Genomic DNA, 23983 nt, shown 5'->3' on the forward strand with positions numbered 1-23983 from the left:
GGAAGCCTTCTTTGATTTTCCTAAACTGGATCAGGGGCTCTCTTGTGTACTCCTGCACAGCATTTTAATAGTCCGATTAGGGAATTCCCTGCCAGTCCAGTGGTTAGGACTTGGCACTTTCACTGCTGTGGGCCGGGATTTGATCCCTGATCAGGGAACTAAGATTTCACAAGCTGCGCAGCGTGGCCAACAACAACAACAAAAAGTCTGCTTACTTGTCTAAAGCCCCCACTAAACTGTGACATCTTTGTGGATGGGGAACACATCTTTATCTGTATTTCTGTAATGACAGCATCTCAGATGCTTGAGGCTCATTTAATAGTTTTAAATAATTACATACACAAATGAATTCAACAAATACTTACTGAGCACCTATTATGTCCCATGCACTGTTCTCCATGCTGGAATACAGAAAGGACCAAAACAGACTGACAAAAATCCCTGTCCTCAAACTAGGGTTTACTGGGAAGGGACATGAGGGAACTTTGTGGGGTGCCCTACATCACGCTGGGGTGTGGACAACATGCCTATATCCACTTGACAAAACTGGATAGCTAAAATGCAAGCATTTCAATATGTAAATTTTACCTCACAAAGAACTTTTAAAAAATAATAATTAAGCAGGCGTGAAGGGGCTTCCCTGGTGGCGCAGTGGTTAAGAATCCACCTGCCAGTGCAGGGGATACAGGTTCGAGCCCTGGTCCGGGAAGATCCCACATGCCGCGGAGCAACTAAGCCCATGTGCCACAACTACTGAGCCTGCGCTCTAGAACCCAAGAGTCACAACTACTGAGCCTGCGCTCTAGAACCCAAGAGTCACAACTACTGAGCCTGCGCTCTAGAACCCAAGAGTCACAACTACTGAGCCTGCGCTCTAGAACCCAAGAGTCACAACTACTGAGCCTGCGCTCTAGAACCCAAGAGTCACAACTACTGCGCCTGCGCTCTAGAACCCAAGAGTCACAACTACTGAGCCTGCGCTCTAGAGCCCGTGCTCCACAACAAGAGCAGCCACCGCATGAGAAGCCCGCGCACAGCAACGAAGACCCAATTCAGCCAGAAATAAATAAATAAAAATAAATAAATTTTTTAAAAAAAGCAGGCGTGAAGAGTAAAGATGAAGTGAGAATGGCAGGATGCCGGTAACTGTTGAAGCTGGGTAAGAGGCACAGGAAGTTTGTTATAGTATGCTGTTTATATATGTTTGAAATTTCCCAAAATAAAAGCTAAAAGAAACCTCTGCACTCAGGTGAATAAATATTAATGAAGTACAAATAAAAGATACTCCTGCATCATGACAGGAGTTTTTGATGCAGGAATAGAAAGGAAGGAAGAGAAATGAACAGTTATAGGTCACTTAAAATGAGGGACCAGGTATACTTTATAGCAGTTTTCTCATTTAATCCTTGTAACAACTTTATGAGATATTTTTACCCCATTTTATAGATGGGGAAACTGAAGCTTAGAAAGGTTACACAACTTGCCAGATAAGTACAACAGCCAGAATTTGATCCCAAGTCTTCCTGACTCCCCCAGTCTCCTTCCATCATGTTTCTCACACCCTTTTGCCACTGTGACAATCGCCGAGGCCAGGACTCCAGCTTGGGCGTGGGGTGGGAGAGGTAGGGTCTGAAGAAGCCCCAAGAATCACCTCTAGTCACGCCAGACACCACTCTTAGTGCCTCTGTCTTTGTCCAGAATTATACCTCAAAAGATTAAATTACGAAAATTGCTAGGAACAATAATTATGCCACAGAATCATTCCTACACCATCGGCAATGGTTCTGATATCACATTTCTCTGTGATAATATGTAACAGTCCCAGTCCTCAAAGACCTGGGTGAGTCCTGCCTGGGCTCCTGGCTCTTGAGGCCCACACAGATGTGTTAACAGTGTGGCACAAACTGTAAGTCACCTGTAAGTGGCACAGAGATCCTGTAAGTGGTGACTTCTCTGTCAAGGCTATGATACAGCAACCACTGTACAAACTTGTTTCTGCCAACATCCAAGCAGACTCAGCCGCAAAGATGCCGAGGAAGCTGACATGGCCGGTAATAAGAGGCTGCCTTGCATGTGTCCCTCTCCTGGCCATGGTGTCACTTTGACAGATGTCAGACTTAGCATCGCTAGACGTGGGCCCATTATGGACTTGGAAAGCTGCTGCCATTTCCAAATGCAGCTTCTCACAGCCAAAAAAACACACAGTGCTCAGGGATGTGCCCAAATGTATGGAAATATGGGCAACTTCCCTGCTGTTCCCAACCACTAACGACCTAATCCCCAGCAGAGGCAAGGGCTGTGGTCCAAACACACGGTTCCTTTAGGGCCCACTTGGTGCTAAATAGAAACACTCATGATAGTTATAATCTCAATCATAATCCGTGCTTATGCTGTTGAATTTTCACCCATCTGTACTCTCTCTGTTACCTTCGTCTAAACTAACTGGCCCCCAAAACACTTTATCAAGTACGGGCTTTATTCCAGTCAGGGGCCAGGTGATTAGGTCCTGGAGAAGTAGCTTGATATCCAGTCCCAAAAGTTAATTACTAACATAATTATCAAAACCTTTTATTTTTCAGGGTTAAGTCAAGCATCTCTGTGGGCAGGGTGACTTTTTGGCTTGTTTGTTCTCCAGCTGACATGTAATTAGCTCTTAAGGACACTGCATTTTTGGACTTTTTAAAGCCAAACATAAATATCTAAATATCTATTCTGTCTATAGAACATTTCTTCAATCTCCCAAATTCACCCATAGGATGTGAAATGAAACAAACCCATAAAACCAATTTAAACCATCACCCCAAACTCTCTGCCCTCAAAGCTGTCTCTAATGACTTTTTCTACAGCAGATACAACAAACTTAATGCTATTGTTTTCCCTATAAATTGTTTTATGCTCCTAACATGTTACTATTTCCTCTTAGTGCTTTCGGTGGATTATTTCCTCTCCAAGTCATCTCACTTCTGCTCTTTTTAATTTTTCCTTTCCGCTTTTTAAATTTATTTTTTCCTTTTTGGCCAAGCTGCACCACATGCAGGATCTTAGTTCCCTAGCCAGAGAGCAAACCCGTGCCCCCTGCAGGGGAAGCACAGAGGCCTAACCACTGGACCACCAGGGAAGTCCCTCACTTCTGCTTTTGCCAGGGCTGCTCACTAGCACAGAAAACAAGTATTAAGCTGCAGGTCCTCCGACCCCAAGCTGCCCCAAAAGCCTAGCACGGAAGAAGTTTGCCTACTTGTCCGAAGGCAGAATTCACAATCTAGAAATACAGGTAAATTCTGATGCAATAAAAAGTGGCGTTAAAAAAAAAAAAAAAAAGTAGCATTACGCACTGAAAGTTGCAGCTTTTCAAGAAAATAAGTTCCCATCAGGACTCAATCTGTGATGAGCTAACCACCGTGAGAGGGAACTTTTCCTAAGTCGCCAGTGTTGCAAGCACGGCCTGAACGATGACCTGAAACAACCTCTAACTTCTGGACTCCTGAGCTGTGTGAAGGATGTGAACCACATGGCATCTAACTTGGTCTTCAATACTTGCCTGGAATCTCATAGAACGGGAACTTGAATGCGCTGACTTGGGATCTTACTTCTCTCACTAACTACAGTTTAAAGGATGAAGAGAGTTTCCAGCTAGCTCCCATCAACTGTATCCACCACCACATTCCTGCACCTTTGATGAGAAGTAATTTAGCTCATGCGGTGTTTTCTCCCCACACTGTCTTTTGCAAAAGCTCTGGAACAGAGCACACCAAATTAGGCCCATCTGTCTAAATGGGAAGAAGTTATTTATTCCACCTCCAGGCAGGCTTCTTTCCTACCAAGAAGGTGCTTTCCAAGGTTCCCAAACACTGGGGAGTGACTATGGTAACCCCAACTCTTAACAGGCTAGAATTTGGGGAAGAGCAGTTGGGTGTCGTATCAAGGATCATCTGTCAATTCACAGCCATCATTTCCTTGCATGGTGAAATGTCCAAGGAAGCCACAGAGTATGCTATTATTCCAGATCAAAATCGCAACATTCAAGAACTCAGTGCAATAACGAAGTTGTTGTTTGGCTGCAATCTTGCCAAAAAAAAAGGCACTAACTGTGCCCCAACAGGAGAGCCTAATTAATTTTAACAGTCTTTTGCCACATGAGAATACTTTCTTAAAAGGAAGGAAATAATGCCCTTCCCCACCCCCCTTCACACATGCCAGGGGACAAAGTTACAGGAAAGAAGCCCTTGGCAACAATGACGCCCATGTGCCTGCCTGGGCCAGGGTGTCAGGCTCCTGGGGTGATGGCTTTCTGCCCCCAACGGATGCTTCTCAGCCTCAATCGATTCCATTATACTAACTCCCACCCATGTTGAACGCTAAATCAGTGAACAAAAAGAACAGTTATGATATAAGAAATCTTTACACGGACTGAGTTAAGCAAAGAAATGAAACTGCATAAGAGCACCAGCATCTTACTTAGAGTGGAAGTGAATGATGTCTACTTATGGAATATGCAGCAGCGGTGCCTAAACTACTTGGTGGGTCCCTTATCCAATAGGTTTTTTCAAACATAAAAGGAATTATTAATAAAAGAATTATCTGTTTCGAGTTACTAATTTTTTCATCTTACTCGAAGTAGATTTATGGAAAATCACAAAATAAATAAGGATTCAATTGAATCAGTAGTTTTCAAACATTTTTTTAAAGGCAGAGGTACTGTTACTCAGAAAAGATCCACGTAGTCCCCTAATACATAAAAGAGCTTAAAAAGGAGCTGGTCCAGATAAGGAAACACGGAGTGTTGAGCCTTTTCTTCTGCCTCTCATTCCTAAAATGGTCTTAAGGTCACCACAATGAAACGGAACAATTTGAGAAGCACTGAACCAAAATGAACCCAAGACCTATATAGCAAATTTAAATTAATAAATGCAGAAGTTTTGGTAAGATACTTTCTAGTAAATGTACAACATGGAAATGCCAGCACACATATAGATTATATAGACCTAAGCTCTGTATTTACTGTTTATCACATGGAACTTCAAATGCTCCACTAATCATACACATAAAAGTCTTTATAAAACAGCCAAATGAATTTCAATGCACCTGAGAGAAGAGTTGTGTCTTCCTTGGTTATCTTGGTAAAATCATGAAAAATGGTGATTACAAAGAGGTCTTAGCAACATGGAAGAACTATAATAAAATGTTAAGTAAAAAAGCAAGAATTACATTGCTGATGTAAAAATGCCCAGAAAAACATGGAACGGAGACTTGCTAAAACACCAATGTGGTTATTGCTAGGTGAGAAATTAGGGTGGTTTCTTGTTTCTTTAAATTTTATTTTGTTTAAAACAAAAAGAAGAAAACAAAGAAGGAAGGAGACAAGGAAAGAACTAGCCTAGACCTCCTTTTGGCTCAGAGTCATTAAAAATGTAGTGTATACCGGCCAACAGTAAAAACATCCTTTCCCCTTAAGCTAAAAAAAATTAAAATTCAAATGCAATCTTTTAATGAATACCAAAATTTGATCATTATCGCCCCAACCAATACTCATTCAGTCTGACAGCCACAGACCTGGGTCAATCCTTTTGGGATCTGAATTTTTTATCTCAAACTAGTGCAGCAGCCTGCAGGGTAATAAATAATGCACGCACAACCATGAGAGGGCTGAAGGAGGGGGCGCTGGACCAGGAGCAGCCCGGCTGGGCAAGAACATATCCCCAGTGCCCCACTCACCACATCCAGGTCCTGGGAAACCCGCCGTTTCCGCAGCTCCTCCATCCTCTCGCACACGTCGGAGAAACACGTATTGTAATAATCTGCATACTGTTGCGCCAGGTCATCGATGTTTCCCAGGGAGCCGTCCTGAGGGTGAGGAGGGCAGGGGGACAAAACAGGAAGAGAACAAAGGCGATCAGTCCACCTGCAAACGCCCCACATCATCTAGTCTTCCTCTATGCCGCACTTATACTAATAACAGCTGGCATTTTTTCAGTGGTGTACGTGTGCCAGGCTAAATTTTTACACGCGACATCTCCTAATGCTGAGGACAGCCCTGGGACACAGGACCTATTTTCCTCACTGTGTATAGATGGACAAACAGCAGCTCAAAAAAGCCGAGTGACAGCCCAAGGATTGCACGGCTACCAAGCAAAGAAGCCAGGCCTCCAACTCAGGACTGTCTGATGCCAAAGCCACAGTTTTAACCCACATCCCTGCCTGCCTTGCAGGGCCAAGAAACCCCTGGGAAAACCACTGTGTCAGTGCGAGGCACCCTAAAGCCCAGTCGGCGGCTGCATCAGAACCTCTGGGGAAGCGTTTGAGTAACCCAGATGCCAGGACACCACTCCTGGGAATTCTGATGGGAAGCTGAGAATCCAGAAGCCAACAGGGAATGCTGCATCTGGGACACACCTGAACCACACCTCCCATGAGACCCTCAGAAAAGTGGGAACTCTTATTCCCTACATCATTCAAGTACAGATGCAAGAGAACAAATTCACCTAAATAAATAAGGAAACATATCTGTGTCCCCACTGAGGGACGGGCCCGGAAGCTGCTCTGGAGCCCACACCCCCAAGTTCACATCCAGCTCTGCAGCCACTTCTGGTTCGGCAGCCTTAAGCATGTTTCCTAATCTCTGGCAACGCTGGGATACCTCCCTGTGAGGAGTGATGAAGTAACGTGACACACTCAGGGCTTGCTCCTTCACAGTCCTCCTGGCACATATTAAGTGCTCAATTTACTTAGCTAATAATATTCACTACAAATAATGTTTCAGATTGTAGTCTTCCTTTATGGGAACTGATTCCTAAATACATGTTTGAACACACACACAGAGGATGACAGCAATGCTGTATACATTTGTAGGTTATGCCATTGTGTCCATTCATTCATTCATTCATTCCTTCAGAGAAGCATCTCCCCTGCCCCTCTTCACCTCCCAACATGTTCTTTCTTTGGTATGAATAAAAGACCCTACCAAGACAACCAAGGAAAAGGATTTTACCAAGATAACCAAGGAAAACACAACTCTTAGACAACTGAAGAAGTGCACACACATTTTCCCTGTGACAGACCACTGGCCAGCCCTGTCGCGTAGTTAATGCCAGCACACCACCCTTAGCGCAAGTGTCTAAGGCTGCAAAGCACACTTAGACGCAGACAGGCTTTGGGAATTAAGAGTTCTTCAGTGCTGGTGCTGAAATCTCTTCAGAATAGTCATCATGATCTCAAAGTTTGCTTCAAAATTTGTAAACATCAAGTGTCAATCAAAACTGAAGATGAAATACCAATGAATGTTGAATTCTCATGCTTTAGATGTACTTCCTTTTTTAGAGTTTTTGGTTCTCTGCTATTTATACCGTACTGTTTCATTTAAATTTCCTTCACGCTAACTTCGTTTGTGCTATTGAAATAAAATTACAGTATATACAAAAAAGAAAAAAGAGTTCTTCAAAAGCCTTTCTGCTGGGACTTCCCTGGTGGCGCAGTGGTTAAGAATCTGCCTGCCAATGCAGGGGACATGGGTTCGAGCCCTGGTCCGGGAAGATCCCACATGCCACGGAGCAACTAAGCCCATGCACCACAAGTACTGAGCCTGCGCTCTAGAGCCCACGTGCCACAACTACTGAGGCCCGTGCGCCTAGAGCCCGTGCTCCGCAACAAGAGAAGCCACCGCAGTGAGAAGACCCTGCACTGCAATGAAGAGTAGCCCCCGCTCACCGCAAGTAGAGAACGCCCGCACGCAGCAATGAAGACCCAATGCAGCCTAATTAACTAATTAATTAATTTTTTTTTTTAAAGGCTTTCTGCTGAAGACCTCAAGGCCCTGGTCAGGATGCGTGGGTCAGAGCAAGTGACCATCTCTAGCCCACTTCTGCATTCACCAAGTTCACAAAACTGACCGAGTGGGGAAACAGAATTGAAAGAAATGATTTTTTTTAGAAAAGATTCTTCCTTTGTTACCAATAAAATGTTCTCTGTTTGAGGTAATTGCCTCAAAGTCCCCAGTACAGAGCTAAGGATGGGAAGCTCTTTACAAGAACACTAAGATGTTTGAACGTGTCTGGGCAAAAGTCAGTCCCTCCCCTCTGAGACAACAGGCTGGATGGACACAGTAGAGGTGGCAGGAGCTTAGCCCCCTCAAATAAAGTGTTTGTCAAGTTTCCAGTAGGGAAAATAAGAAGGAGTAAAATGGAAGTCTGCTGCTAGCCTCCGAGAGGGGATCAGTCTACCAGTCTTTGCTTTACTGCCTTTAGCAGAGGTGAGGTTCCTGACAAATTGCATCATAAATCGGATTACGATCCTGAGGTCTGCCCTGACTCGTCTCAACTCAACAGCACATGCCCCATGGGCCACAACATGGAAATCTACAACCTCCTGACTGGTCTTCTTCTCTCCTTCCCCATTTGGCCTCATCTGCCTTGGATCCAGTCACCAAAGTGACCTTGCAAAACAGAGATCAGACCCGGTCTCTCTCCCCTAAGAATGATCCGTGCCACACACATCACCCATTCTACAAATAAATTCCAAACTTACCAGCCCAGTGGAGAAGGGGGCTGAGGCCTGCCGACGGGGAGGACCAGAGGAGCCAGAGAGGACAGGCAGCCCCCACAGTGGCGGCTCCCCCAGCCCCCATGCCACCCCCAACACCAAGAGAAAGTCCTGGAAGAAACTTTAGGAAAGAGCAAGGGCAGAAGGGCTGCTCCCATGGGAGCATCTGTTCCAGCCAACGACCGGGACTATGACAGCACAGTGCCCAGCGAGGCAAGGGCTCCGGACCACCGCTGCCTCGGCCAGAGAGAAGCATCTGGACAGTTCCTAGGACAAAGGGAACTGGCTACCTTTAATGTCAGGGTATCTGCCTTCTACTGACCCAGGATGTTTGCTTACACCTCAAAGACACAGCGCCCTCACCATCCCACTTCTCTTCAAGAGCATCAAGTTTCCTTAGCTCCCTCGTCCAGTATACACTGGGAAAGATGAGTGTGTGTTGGAAGGTAGAAAGGACAGGACTTGCAACAGTGTTACCTGAGAACCCATCTTCAGGAGTTATTGCCCTGATTCTGCCACTCTCCACAGCAACTGGGGCTCCTGGAAGATCGTGGGCTCTTTAGAATTGTCTTAGTCTCTCGAGAGTATGGTACCATCCTCATCAAGAAACTTCTGCCTTCATCCCGCCAGGAAATGAAACATGCCTGCCACCTCTGATCAGATACAAAATCTGTATCTTCTAATACATGAACGAACTTGTGAGAGGGGCTATATCCGCACATTTCCCTATGGCTTGCTGTTCTTAATGGAAATTAACCTCTCTCTCTCTCCCTCTCCCACTCTCTCTTACTCACAGAGGCACTAAGAGTTATACTGACCAAGCCAAGACACTCCAGTCTTGATGGCTGGCTTCTCAAAAATAATCAGCTTTCAGGGGCTTCCCTGGTGGCGCAGTGGTTGAGAATCTGCCTGCCAATGCAGGGGACACGGGTTCGAGCCCTGGTCTGGGAAGATCCCACATGCCGCGGAGCAACTAAGCCCGTGAGCCACAATTACTGAGCCTGCGCGTCTGGAGCCTGTGCTCCGCAACAAGAGAGGCCGCGATAGTGAGAGGCCCGCGCACCGCGATGAAGAGTGGCCCCCGCTTGCCGCAACTAGAGAAAGCCCTCGCACAGAAACGAAGACCCAACACAGCCAAAAAAAAAAAAAGTGAATAAAACTTTAAAAAAAAAAAAAAATAATAATCAGCTTTCAAGTTTATGAACTGTATGACTTATCACAACCAACTACTACTTTTTTGGGCTAGTCAAGGCCACCTGAAAAAAATTATAAAAATGATAGTTTATATAGCTTTGTTCAAATTGCTTTCTTTCCTTTCTCTCTCCTCTCTCATATATCCTGGGACACCTTCAAAGCCAACTGTTCACTTCTAAAGTTTCCGGGCTTCTGGTCAAACTTTTTTTCCTAATAGTGAAACAGTTTCATTCCTATTCCTCACTCCCAATCACTCGGAACTCCCCAAATATTTGAGGGCCTGGGAAATATCTGTTGCTCATGAGGAAGAAGCAGCTGTTCAACTCAACTCAGGCCAAAGACAGCAAACATTTCACACTCTGCAATAACCATTCCTCACTTGATGCTCAGCAAATAATAATTTAGAACACGGTGGCACAGCTGCCTCTATGTTTTTTCAAATCGCTTTCCAGATGTGCAGTGAGTCCCCATAATTACCACTTTCATCAGTCTTGATCATTTAAATGCCAAGAAAGGCAAAATAATTTTTTAAAGCGTGTGTGTGTGTGTGTGTGTGTGTGTGTGTGTGTTTTAAGTAGGTCTTGTCTGCCATGCACAGAAAGGAATTTTTTTCCATCCCAATCACATGGAACCAAGGAGCCACATGATGATTTTCTCTTCACCCACTCCAAATCCATGCTTTTTCAGGACTGTCTGGAGACCCCTGCATCTTTTCTGTCCAACTTGTTCCTACTTGATATAGTACAAACCTATTCAGTAAAAATATTTACTTCTATTAAAATATTTGCAACATTAGTCCCTAGGGAATTTAATAATGCAGGTTGATGTTTCAATAGCACCACACCTCTAACATCTTTTTTTGGGGATGTGAAGTTCATGTCCGACTGAACACCCCACAATGCTAATGCCAAGAGGCATTGATGTTACAAAATAAACTTCTAAATATATAGTATGACTTCATAAATTTCGATATTTATTATAATACATTAAAATACTGAAACGGATTTCTTTTTAACTTTTTTTTCTTTTAAGGCGTTAAAAGTTTCTGCTGTAGAGTGTATTACTTGTCTAATCTGTTTCGCTTATTTTCCCCCTTTGGTTCGTATGCATTAGGCCGAAGCAATATTAGTTCTGTGTTTAGGAACTCAGAAAAATCTTATTTCCTCAAAATAGCCTTTTTAAAGTAAATTGTGAAATTTTGTGTCGCATAAACTTTTTTACAAGAATTTTCCCATCACTCTCTACCAAAAAAAAAAAAAAGATACATGCAAATTCAAGCTCTCTTCCCGTTTCTTATTACAAAACCAGGTCACAGCATTTTTCCATATGACCATCCATTTCACTTAATATGAACTTAACTTAAATCTGGGTCCCACTACCAGTGTCAGCTCAATGGAAGACTAACTTGTATAATTTTCCCATGAAGCCACAGCACACATTTATACCAAACACCCATCTTTTTTTTTTTTTTTTTCACCCATCTTTTTTATACAACCAACATAAAAATATAGAGATAAGGGGCATTGTACCAAACAATTCAGATCGGGTGAACTGCTGTTATAATTAAGGAGAAAAGAAACAGAGCATTGTTCTCTCAACAACTGATTTAATAGTATTTCTGAATTTTTATCCCAATGTACTTCTGTCTCTGGAAAATGTGAAAACTAAAAGTACTATGAAAACAGAGGCATTTGTATCATTACTTTTTTTGTTTATGCTCTCTTCTTTCCCCAGATGTCATTTATGCTTTAGAATATCTTGACAAAGCTTAAGTGGAAAAAAAGAAAAAGAAAAAAACTTCTCTGAAAACACCAGAAGACACAATGTAATCTGTACTGCTGTATGCAGATTACATGCAAATGAATGCAAATGAACTCGTGGTCCTGCTATTTTATCTATCTATAAAGACAGAGCCCTAAGGGAAAACTCAATGCCTTGCTCTGAATCCCCAAAGTTGAGGGGAAGAAAGGGAACAGGACTCCTGGCTCATTTATTTCACACATCTCTACCTTTTCTGTCTATAATAGTAAGTATATACATGATATATTTTATGAAATATAAATTATATGTTTTATTTCCACTGCTCACTATTGTTTGGGAGAGGGATGAAGATATATTCATATATATAAATATTTACATCAGTCCCCTACCAGATAAATCCACTAAAAGAAATCACTACAACACAATAAAGCCTAACTGATTTCTTGAATGACTTCACAATGTGTTCTCACTCTTAATTAGCTTGTGTAAAGATTTTGAGGTGATAAACACTTCCAGCAACCTTTCAGGTGAAGTTGCTACCACCATAAACAAGACTTTAATTCCGGTTTCCTCGTTCAGCCTCACCAAATCCGTGAGACGTCATTGTTTGCACCAGCTCTGTCATCCCATCCTGCCATATCATCCTGGAGAAATTCATTGAATATGTAATAACTGATCTCAGATATATTTCTCTGAGGTATCTCTCTCAGCATTTCTGCAGATGGTTTGAGCTGAAATACAGTTTGTCTCAGGAAAGTTTTTTACACATAACAACCAAAAACATACACCAGAGGGACAAACTAAGTCCTACTGGTGGTGAGAGAGGGCTCCGGGGGTACACCCACACGGCAGGTGGTTGGAGGAGGGCTGAGTTCACGTCTTCCACTCTCCTCCCTCCAAAACACCCAGAAGTTGCCGGAGCCCATGTCTAACTCTTGCTTTGGCAAATATGATCTTGGCGCCCGTGGTCCCCACTATCATGCATCAGTGGTGTCCAGTTAACATAAATCCCCTCCTGAAGCATGAAGAGCCTCACAAGCTGCCAGTATTGGCCACCCCCTCCTTCCCAGCACTCTCTCAGCAGCTGCTTCCAAAGGCAGTGGTCTTCAGGGACTTCCCTGGCAGTCCAGTGGTTAAGACACCGCACTTCCACTGTAGGGGGCGAAGGTTCCATCCCTGGTCGGGGAAGTTCCAGGTGTGGTCAAAAAATAAATAAATAAAATTAAAAATTAAAAAAATAATAAAGGCGGGACTTCCCTGGTGGTCCAGTGGTAAAGAATCCGCCTTCCAATGCAGAGGACATGGGTTCAATCCCTGATCAGGGAACTGGGATCCCTTCCCACATGCCACGGGGCAACTAAGCCCGCGCACCACAACTACTGAACTCACGCACCTCAACGAGAGAGCCCGCTTGCCACAAATTACAGAGCCCACGCAAATCCACATCTGCTTCCCATCAACTCCAACCTTGATGCCATAGGTGACCTACAAGAGAAGCTGGAGTTCTTCAGATGGCTCAGGACCCCCGGAAGATGATGGAGACCTGGCAGGACCTGGACTTGCTGGGGGTCCGGGCACCACTTCACGCTAGCAAGGTAGATCAGTGACACCACAAGGGAGCTACCACAGTGCCCACTGCCCTCCACTAACCTTCAGAGTCTAAAAAGTATGGCTACTGCTGATTCACTTCTGGTTTCTGGGTTGACACAGTCCTAAGTCACCACACAGTCCTAAGATATTCTGTGACATTTGAGACCAGCATTTGTTTAAACAACATTGCATAGCACAGAAGAGCACAGAACAGAATAGAAAATGTTGGCATACATCCCATGAAGAAACAGGACTGTTTCCTGCAACATTTTTTTCAGTTACGTGTGTGTATAACTGTACCTGATCACAATGTAAAATACATCTTCCAGTGAATCTGTGGCCAAAAGGTTGAAAGTCATTGGTGGAGTTTGTCTCTCGGGCTGCACCCTAGGGGTCCTCCCACTTTCGAGTCCATTCTAGAGCTCAGTGCACACGGGTCTCCTCGGGACTCTCGCCCTCCTCCTCAGCTTACCCCTAAATGCAGATGCTCCCCAAAGGCTCTCCCTGCGTTTTTCTCTTCTTGTGGTCCCTGCTCTCCTGGCGGAAATCTCATCTGTGGTTGAAATGATTTAAAGCCACAACAGAAGCATTTTTTCCTTCTCCTCTTCCTCCCTCAGGCTCAGTGCAGCCTGCTTGACCCCAGGATACGAAAAGCTTGAGATCTTTAACAAAAATGTTATTACCAAAATCTTATGCATGAACTAGTTATCCCTAATTATCTGCTGGGTGTGTGCTGGGAAGGGATTTGAACAGCTTGGTTTAAATATGAACAAATTCAGTTTACAGGCCATGGAGAGGAGTAGCTACAACAAAATGGAATGAAAAGGCCTCCTCGTGGGGAGAGTGTGTGCTGGCATCTTTCACATCACAATGATTGTCAGGTGTGATGAAGAAAGTGATCAGACCTATAAAATTATGTTCTTCAATCATCAACACCTAATGGGATACTTCATTAATTCAAATAATACTTACTGAACACCTATGGCATTCCAGGTGCTGTGCTAGGTGCTAAGTATACAACATAAAATCAAGAAACATGAATGCTGGGCTTCCCTGGTGGCGCAGTGGTTGAGAATCTGCCTGCCAATGCAGGGGACACGGGTTCGAGCCCTGGTCTGGGAAGATCCCACATGCCGCGGAGCAACTGGGCCCGTGAGCCACAACTACTGAGCCTGCGCGTCTGGAGCTTGTGCTCCACAACAAGAGAGGCCGCGATAGTGAGAGGCCGGCGCACCGCGACGAAGAGTGGCCCCCACTTGCCGCAACTAGATAGGAAGCCCTTGCACAGAAACGAAGACCCAACACAGCCAAAAAGTAAAGTAATTAATTAATTAATTTTAAAAAAAAAGAAACATGAATGCTTATTATTACTGGACAGAAAAGCCAAGTATGGCTGTATTTTAATGCAGTCATATAATTAAGTCATGGAAATTTGTTGAAGGGATTTACTAAACTGTGTGCTTAGTATAAGGTCTCTTTGGAATTAAAGGCTTTGAAAGATCCCATTTGCTGGGCTATCGGTGGCTTAAAAAGAACATTTCACAGGAACATTCAGAACTTGAAAAACGCAGGGAAAAGACTAGAATGTTGACAGTTTGTTCTAAAAACTTCAAGTGCAGATTCACACTTAAAATGGACATGAGGATTGAGCAGATGACAATTTTAGACTCAACTCATTTCTCCTTTCCAAACTGCCTGAGCTTGATCGAATCACAGATTTGGAAAGAACAGCAGAGTGAGCTAGTTGGGTGGAAATGAAGTCAGAATTTCAGACCAGATTCACAGACTGTGATGAGTATGAATCACACTTTGCGCTTTCTCTGGCTGCCTCTGGCCCGTACTCGTGAGGATATGAGCTTTCGCAGGCACTGGACCCATCAAAATCTGATTGGGGGGAAAACGTGATCTATGATATTCTTAGAAACCTGGAAAAGAATATATTGATCTTAGAACAATCCTGAAATTTCTGGTTATGATGTCAATTAAATTTTGCATAACATTTGAGTTTGCTACGTTTTATGAAAATTATATTCTACCCTGGCTTTAGCAGAGAGTCAGGAGGTGTGGTGTACATGGAGTCAGACGTGCACTTGAATCCAGTTCATTTCCAAGGACTGCTCCTGAGGGCAGTGCGACTGTGTTGTTTTTGGTTTTGTTTTAATTTTTTAATTTTTGGCTGCGTTGGGTCTTCGTTGCTGTGCGTGGCTTTCTCTAGTTGCGGCGAGCGGGCTTCTCATTGCGGTGGCTTCTCTTGTTGCAGAGCGTGGGCTCTAGGCACGCGGGCTCAGTAGTTGTGGCTCGTGGGCTCTAGAGCACAGGCTCAATAGTTATGGCGCATGGGCTTAGTTGCTCCGCAGCATGTGGGATCTTCTCGGACCAGGGCTCGAACCCATGTCCCCTGCACTGGCAGGCGGACTCTCAACCACTGCGCCACCCGGGAAGCCCAGTGCGACTGTTAAGTGATATTTGGACGTCCTAGTGACCTGATCAAACTGAAGGCATCATGCTTATCACCATTCAGTGTTATAGTGCTAGTGTTGATTAAATTCTTTCTTGGTGATGCTGCCAAAATTCCACATTTTTAAGAACTGGCAGGTAGGGACATCCTTGGTGGTCCAGTGGGTAAGACTCCATGCTCCCAATGAAGGCAGCCCGGGTTCGATCCCTGGTTGGGGAACTAGATCCCGCATGCGTGCCGCAACTAAGAAGCCCACATGCCACAACTAAAGATCCCGTGAGCCACGACTAAGACCTGGAGCAGCCTAAATAAATAAATATTAAAAAATAAAAGAAAAAGAAGAACTGGCAGGTAATACCTAAAGAGTGTTATCAATAAAAATTCACATGACTTACAAACCTGAGAATACTGAACACATGGCCCATTACCGAAAAACTTTGTAGCCCTTAACTTATATTTTGATAACTCTTAAAACTCTTTCTTCATCTCCTTAGCTGTAGACAAATGCCTATGCCCATTCTTCCTACATATTCAGTCCAAACTCTCCATCCCCACCAAACTTTCATTCTGGATTCCAGTAGTCCAGAGATTAGCATCAACCCATTTGATCTGTGCCAACATTCTCAGGGTCATTCACTTATCCCCAAAGTTAAGAGGTCACTAGGTCTTATAATGTGTCATAAATAAGTGCTAATATAATATTTCTTCTCCAATATCTCTCAATGTCTCAAATGTCTCAAAATATTTCTCCATCCTAATCCTAGCAGTGTTTCAAGATATCAACCAAGGTTCCCAGCTATTCACCCCCTCTCCAATCCCATCTCATTTAGGACCCACTCTATACCCCATGCCCACTGTAACTTTCAAAATATAAATCTTGAAAACTATAAACGTCTCCTAGTGAAGATGTGACAAAGTCAGTCTGCTGCTGACAATACAAAAGCCTTTTTATCTGTACTCTGTCTGCCTTTCTAGACCCCCACCTGTGGCTCCACCTCCCCATCCATGTAGCAGTTTTGGCCAGATCAAACTACAAGCAGCACTACATCATCCCCACTCCCCCCATACTATTTCTTCTGCCTGGAACACCCTTCTTGCATGCCACTGACCCTGCAGAGAGCAGCCCATCCTTCGCAACTGCACCTGACCTTCCCACTGCATAAGCATAAATCATACATTCCCCATGAGGTCTGCGATTTGCTTCAAAGTCATGGGGGGAGGGGAGAGGAGTATAGATGAAACAGGTATAGATGAAACAAGATTAGCCATGATTGATAACTGCAGTGCTGGCATATGGGTGTTCTTTAAAATATTCTCTCTACTTTGGTATGTAGTTGAACTTTTCCATTTTAAGACATTTTTAAAAAGTGACTCTCGCTTATTTACATGGTGGTTGTCCCCAGCACACTTTAAAGTCCTTGAAAGTTGAATCTGGGTCTTACTTTTGCAACCTCAGTCCCTAACACCATGACAACACCTGACACTTGGCAATTACTTGAGAAATATCTATTGAATATATGAATGAATGAAAGAGGGAAGGAAGGAAAAAGCAAAAGTTAGTAGAATGATCTCTCCCCTTCCTGAGGGTGCCAGATAATGATAACGTTCATTCTGTAACTATGCAATGACATTCTATCCACTAAACCAGCATGTCACATATAATGGTGAGCTTTCACAGGCTCAGTCTCCCTGTCCCACCAACCTTACAACAGCAATTCGCTCTAATGGGTAAAACACTCAAACACGAAATATATCATTAAAAACAATGACAAATGAACTGACTGAGGGTGTGGGAACAATCAAGGTAACTCCTCTGACTCAGGCAATGGTGTAACCTGTTCCCAGAGGAAAAGCTCCTGGGGTTGGCTGACAGGTCAGTGCAGAGGTGTGGCAGGACAGGGGCCAAGAGACAGAAGAGAACCTAGGTTTGAAGATTCTTCATGTATAGGAATTAATGATTCCTAATAATCTCCACTTAATGCTGATAATTCTCCACGTTAAGGGTCATAGATCTTGGAAGAATCCAATGGAAATTTTTTATCCCTAAAAGATTTAGGACAAAATTTCTTGGTGCAATGGGCTTTAAGGTCTAAAGGTTAAAGATTAAAGTCTCACATTCTTTTCTACCCTGACAGAAAAAGCAATTAAGTGTTTGGAATTAGTGTAGTATAAGGAACTCTACTCAATGCTCTGTAATGATCTATATGGGAAAAGACTCTAAAAAAAGAGTGAATATATGTATATGTATAACTGATTCACTTTGCTGTACACCTGAAACTAACACAACATGGTAAGTCAACTGTACAATAATAAAAATTTTTTTAAAAGAGGTGTTTGGAAACAAAGAGAGTGCCTTCTTTAAAAAGGCACTGAACACACCCGGAACTTTTCTGGTTGAATCTTCTGCATTAAGCTCCCGTCAGGGAAACCAGTAGGAAAACACACCTGGAATACAACTGGCTCGGGTGCTGTAAGAAAGCAAATACCAGAGCAATGCTGTGGCCTCTGAAACATGCATATTCCCTTTTTTTTTTTTTAATAAATTTATTTATTTTATTTTTATTCTTGGCTGCACTGGGGTCTTCGTTGCTGCGCACAGGCTTTCTCTAGTTGCCTAGAGAATAAGCCCTGCATATTCCCTTTATGGGACTGAGCTTTCGTGAGCTGAAGAGATATCTGTTTGTTCCTATTTACTGGAGACGATTTTAGGGTCCTTCGCTCATGTGACACCAACTGAGTGGTTTCTTTCCAAAGTCAGGGAGAAACCAGTTCACCCACTGCCCTGGAAAAACTCCCAGTGGTCCCCAAACAACTCTTCACAACACACCTAGCCCCCTCCAAGCACATTTCCTGACTTAGCTTCTGACATTTGCTCTTCTGACCAGCCCCTTGATCTCCAGGACACTCACAATAGCAATCAGGGCACTAAGGACTTCACTGAGGGCTCAAAGGCCTGCTTGTGAATGTGAAAATGTAGGGTGAACACAGAAAATCTGGCTTCATTCTGTACCACATTCTGACCTGTCACGTATAGGAATAATCAGATTTAAAGAATGTCAGCCCCACAAAATTACTCCTCTTGTTCCAGGCACGTGCGTGAGTGTCACTGTATCTACGTATCTGTCCATCTACGAACGTAACCACATAAAATATTACATGACATGACAGCCATACTTTTACTTCAATTTTGGGGGAAGACAAGTTCTTTCTTAACTACATCATTTCCCCTCAAGATGATTTCAATTTTCATCATAAAAGACTTTCATGTTCGCCAAGAATATAATGTGAAAATGCTCTGAAAAAGCATCTTAAGCACATGGATCTGTTCTTACTCTTAGAGTAAAAACATCTTGAAAGTTGACAGTGAAGACGATTTGCTTTCTACCACGTTCTATACATGGTTACAATGAAAAATTGACAGGCTTCTTAGGAACTAAGCGAAACAACAACTAAGCGAAACAACAACAAAAATCTAAGACAAATTGACATCATTCTAACTAAGCCAATTATCACAAGAATGAAAATATTCAATTTGCTCACAAGCTGAGAATTTACTAACATTACCACTGGCTTTTTCATGACACCCGCAGTTTAAATTTCTAACGTATAGTTTTCTTTTTTTTGGCTGCGTTGGATCTTCGTTGCTGCACCCAGGCTACCTCTAGTTGCGGCGAGCGGGGCTACTCTTCGTTGTGGTGAGCGGGCTTCTCAATGTGGTGGCTTCTCTTGTTGCAGAGCACGGGCTCTACGTACGCGGGCTTCAGTAGTTGTGGCACACGGGCTCCAGAGCGCAGGCGCAGTAGCTGTGGCACACGGGCTTAGCTGCTCTGCGGCATGTGGGATCTTCCCGGACCAGGGCTTGAACCCGTGTCCCCTGCGTTGGCAGGTGGATTCTCAACCACTGTGCCACCAGGGAAGCCCTGACGTATTACTTTTCTTTTTTTTCAATTAATTTATTTTTGGCTGCGTTGGGTCTTCGTTGCTGTGCGTGGGCTTTCTTTTTAGTTTCGGTGAGCAGGGGCTACTCTTCATTGCCGTGCGCGGGCCTCTCATTGTGGTGGCCTCTCTCGTCTTGGAGCACCGGCTCTAGGTGCGCGGGCTCTAGAGCGCAGGCTCAGTAGTTGTGGCGCACGGGCCTAGCTGCTCTGCAGCATGTGGGATCTTCCTGAACCAGGGCTCGAACCCGTGTCCCCTGCATTAGCAGGCGGATTCCTAACCACTGCGCCACCAGGGAAGCCCCTGTATACTTTTCTGAAAGAGCAATTCCCTTCATCAAAGAATTAACATTTTTCCTCACACCTGTCAGAATGGCCATCATCAAAAAGAACACAAATAACAAATGCTGGAGGATGTGGAGAAAAAGGAACCCGCGTACACTTCTGGTGGGAAGGTAAACTGGTGCAGCCACTGTGGAAAACAGTACAGAGGTTCCTTAAAAAATTAAAAGTAGAACTACCCAACGATCCAGCAATTCCACTCCTGGGTATATAGCCAAAAGAAACGAAAACACAAATTCGAAAAGATACATGCACCCCAATGTTCATAGCAGCATTATTTACAATTGCCAAGATATGGAAGCAACCTAAGTGTCCATCAACAGATGAATGGATAAAAAAGATGTGGTATATACATACAATGGAATACTAATCAGCCATGAAAAAGAATGAAATAATGCCATTTGCAGCTACGTGGATGGAATTAAGAGATTATCATACTAAGTGAAGTAAGTCAGAAACAGAAAGACAAATACCATATGATATCACTTATATGTGGAATCTAAAAAATAAAACAAACTAGTGAATATAAGAAAAAAGAAGCAGACTCACAGATATACAGAACAAACTTGTGGTTACCAGTGGGGAGAGGGAAGGGAGGAGGGGCAATATAGGGGTAGGGGATTAAGAGGTACAAACTATTAGGTGTAAAATAAGCTACAAAGCTATATTGTACAATATGGGGAATAGAGCCAATATTTTATAATAACTATAAATTGACTGTAACCTTTAAACACTGTGAATCACTATCTGTACATCTATAACTTATGTAATTTGTACATTAACTATACCTCAATTTAAAAGAAAGAATTAACATTTTTATCTACTCATCAGCCAAATCTTGTTTCTTCCAACAGCTTTACAGGTCAGTGTTTGCTCTGACATAGCCCCCTCCTTCCTATCCATGATCTTGGATTTACAAAGAAACACTCTCACTAAAGGAAATGAACGAGTTAGAACACATCTCCCGCCTGCCTACCCAAACCTTTTTATTCTTCTTAATTGCTGCATTAAAAAAGGGTAATTTCACTTTCTGTGATGTGTATGGGACACATTTTTATTTTAATTGTTTGCCACATTGCAGGTGGGGCGGCGGAGGGAAGCCTACAAAGAAAATTATATGCACTACTGAGACAGGCTGGGACCTGGGACCCTTTGCTGCAGTGCCTGCACCTAGACAAACGTCTCCTCCAGCAACAAAATACAAATAAACTATAAAGCACTAAAAATAACTGCATGCATGTGCAGTTGGGGCAAATTATGGACAAAAAGACCAAAAAGCCCAACTGCCACTTCTGAAGAACCAGGAGCAAAGGCAGGGGGCCGGGAGCAAAAGCAGGGTACTGGGCATGCCCCCTGCACACAGCACCACCAAAGGGGTGGGCAATCCACCAAAGCCACCCCTCCGGCCCAACCCCTGGACCCGCCCCTACCCTCACCGCATGGAAGGAACCAGCTTATCAGGCCCCCCTTCGGGAAGCAAGCCGGCAAGGGAACCTGTTGCTTGTTCTCAGTAAGGGGCCCCAATAAAGCCTTGCCTGAATTTCTTGTCTGGCCTCTGATCAATTTCTAGCGATTAAAGAGGCCAAGAACCCTGGCTGGTAACCCTATCAGGCCTCTTAAAGGGTTGCCCAGTTTTAAAATGCTGATTCTGTCAGGATGGGCTGTGCTTTTCCGTTCACAAAGCACAGCAATTTAACAGCTGCTTTATTCTGGGAGATCAAATTCTGGGCTGCCTCCTTGCAACCCTGTGCACCCTCTAAACACAGCAGTTGGAGAGACCCTGTTAGAACCTAGTCGGATCCTGTCCCTCTGCTCAAAGGCCCTATTCAGGCTCCCCTCTTACTCAGAGTAAAGGCCTCCATCCCCCCATGACCTGAAAGACCCTCCCCATCTGCACCTCCAACCAGCACCTGTCTCCTGCCTCATCTTAGGCCTCTCCCAGGCTCACTGCCCCCAGGAACACACTGGCCACCGGTTTACTTCTCCAACAGTCCAAACCCACCAGCCCCAGCCAGGACTTTGAACTTGTTCCTCCCTCTGCCTGCTGTGCTCTTCCCACAGTTACCTGCCCTACCCTCACCTCCTGCAAAGGTGACTCCAATACCCTCTTCTCAAGGGTCGTCCTAGCTAACACTGCAACCTCCCTCTCCTGTACGCACAACCTCTAACCCCATTCTCTGCCTTATCTTTCTCTTTACCACTTTTCAGCATCTAAACTAGTTTGCATGACTCCTAACTTTTCCAGTCTCTGCCTCCGGACTAAAGTGTAAGGTCCATAAGGGCAGAGATTTTTCTCTAAGTTTTGTTCACTGTTCAGTGTTAAGGACAGTGCCTAGGAGACTCTCGATATAAATTTGCTGAATGAATAAATGAAATAAAATGATCAATCCACAAGCACTGTGCCAGGCATTATACGCTCAGGCCCTGGGGAAGAGGGACATAAACAATTCATATACTGCTCTACGTTTTAATTTATTTTTTCTAAATAACAGATCTACCCCTCAGTCCTCAGACTTAAAGTAACTGGCAAGTTTTAGTTTCTAAACACCCATGGCTTCATCATAATTTAAAAGGCTGATATTAACTCTGCTGGTGCCTTTTGTATGTGTATCATCCTGTTCTCTTTGTACGGTTTCTAAAGAAACAAATGGAATATATAGTTCAAGGTGTTAATTACATCAGCTTATTAAAAACAAACTCCCAAGATGTGTCAGTTCTAACACTTAGCACTTTTATGTTTATGTAGTTTATTAGTTTTATAAATGTGAGAAAGTCAAACATAGGGAGCGTAAGATTGCAAAACAGCCAGTACCAAAGGAAAATTCTTTCACTTACACAGACAGGCCTTTTAAAGAACTGGCTCCAGTGTGCAAATTTGAAAATGATTAAAGGACATGGCAGTGGAAGCAGGTTTTTACATGACAGTGTTTCTGAATTCGTGGTAGGGTGATGTTCTGCCTCCTTATGTAATATGCAATTTAAACAATTTCACATAATCAGAAGAGAAGTAGTCACAGTATTCCATACTGTATAAATGAGTGAGGACTGTTTCAAGACATTCTGTATATCCAGATTATAAATGATCCAGCTTAATAACGCCAAATCATTTTTTTACGTTAGATTTAGAGAGAAAGTTCTGTGAACAACTGCTACTGAGGAAAATTAGCTCTGTTAATGAATATACCAGAAAAGACCTTCTGACCCGCAAGGGCGAGCTAGGCCATAAATGCAGGAAATAAAGATTCTCAAAAGGCCATTAAAGTTAACTGTTCCCCAACTGCAGCTACTTCACCACCCTCCTGGAAGCCTGGTGAGTGAAAGGCTTCCCGCCCCTATCGCGCCCTCTTTCCTTACTTTGCCAGCACCGTGAACCCATAGGGCCTCCTGGCTCCGTGCCCAGACTGAGGTCAGATCTTGTCCTCACCTCCCTATAGACAAGTCTGGCCACAGAGGCTTGACATGAGTCACAGGTGACAACGCAGAAAAGCCAATTTGAATTTCCATAGAAATAATTCAGAAAACATCTAAAAAGGTATTAGTCAATTAATTTCAACCTCATTTCATTTTTTCCTAAAGATTAGCCCAGTGACTTTAGCCTCTTCTCTCCAATCCCCCGTTCCGTGGCAACAAAACCACTAAAAGGTACAAAACATGGAGGAAGGAAGAGCATTAGCCATTCCTGAAAACTATAGTTCCATGAGGCTGGTACTCAGACAGCAACATTCAAAGAGATAACCAATGGAAAGATACCAAGCCTGAGGTACTTGGCAATATACTTCACCAGGTTTTTTTTTCATTATAAAATTTTATTTATTACACAAATATATTTCAGTCCTCATTTGAGACTACCGTATTAGGTTGGAACACATTTTTGAAAAGGCAAGAGACCCTAAATAACACCAAATCAGAGAGGGAATTTAACAGGAGAAAACCAAGATGGCACTGTTCAAAGACATGGAAAGGAAAAGTCTGAGATGGAAACATCTCAGCCCACTACACTCAGATAGCAGAACTCAAGGATTAGCGGCTGGGACTAATATTTCAAAACTTTCCGGGAATTCCCTGGCGGTCCAGTGGTTAGGACTCCATGCTTCCACTGCAGGGTGCGTGGGTTCCTGCAAGCCACGAGGCACAGCGAAAAAACAAAACAAAACACAGCTTTCCACAGACT

The 23983-nt window shown here is 43.6% G+C and overlaps 1 protein-coding gene across 3 annotated transcripts in view; it reads right to left on the reverse strand.

Annotated features, from left to right (window-relative positions):
- Positions 1 to 23983, reverse strand: part of SASH1 (SAM and SH3 domain containing 1) — a 251479-nt gene that overhangs the window by 140705 nt on the left and 86791 nt on the right. For all 3 annotated transcript variants that reach the window (XM_036870941.1, XM_036870939.1, XM_036870942.1), the window contains exon 2: positions 5713 to 5841. In XM_036870941.1, coding sequence (XP_036726836.1) covers positions 5713 to 5841 — 129 coding nt within the window. The remainder of the gene's footprint in view (positions 1 to 5712; positions 5842 to 23983) is intronic.

Source organism: Balaenoptera musculus, chromosome 12 (genome assembly GCF_009873245.2).
Source record: "Balaenoptera musculus isolate JJ_BM4_2016_0621 chromosome 12, mBalMus1.pri.v3, whole genome shotgun sequence".
Taxonomy (NCBI): domain Eukaryota; kingdom Metazoa; phylum Chordata; class Mammalia; order Artiodactyla; family Balaenopteridae; genus Balaenoptera; species Balaenoptera musculus.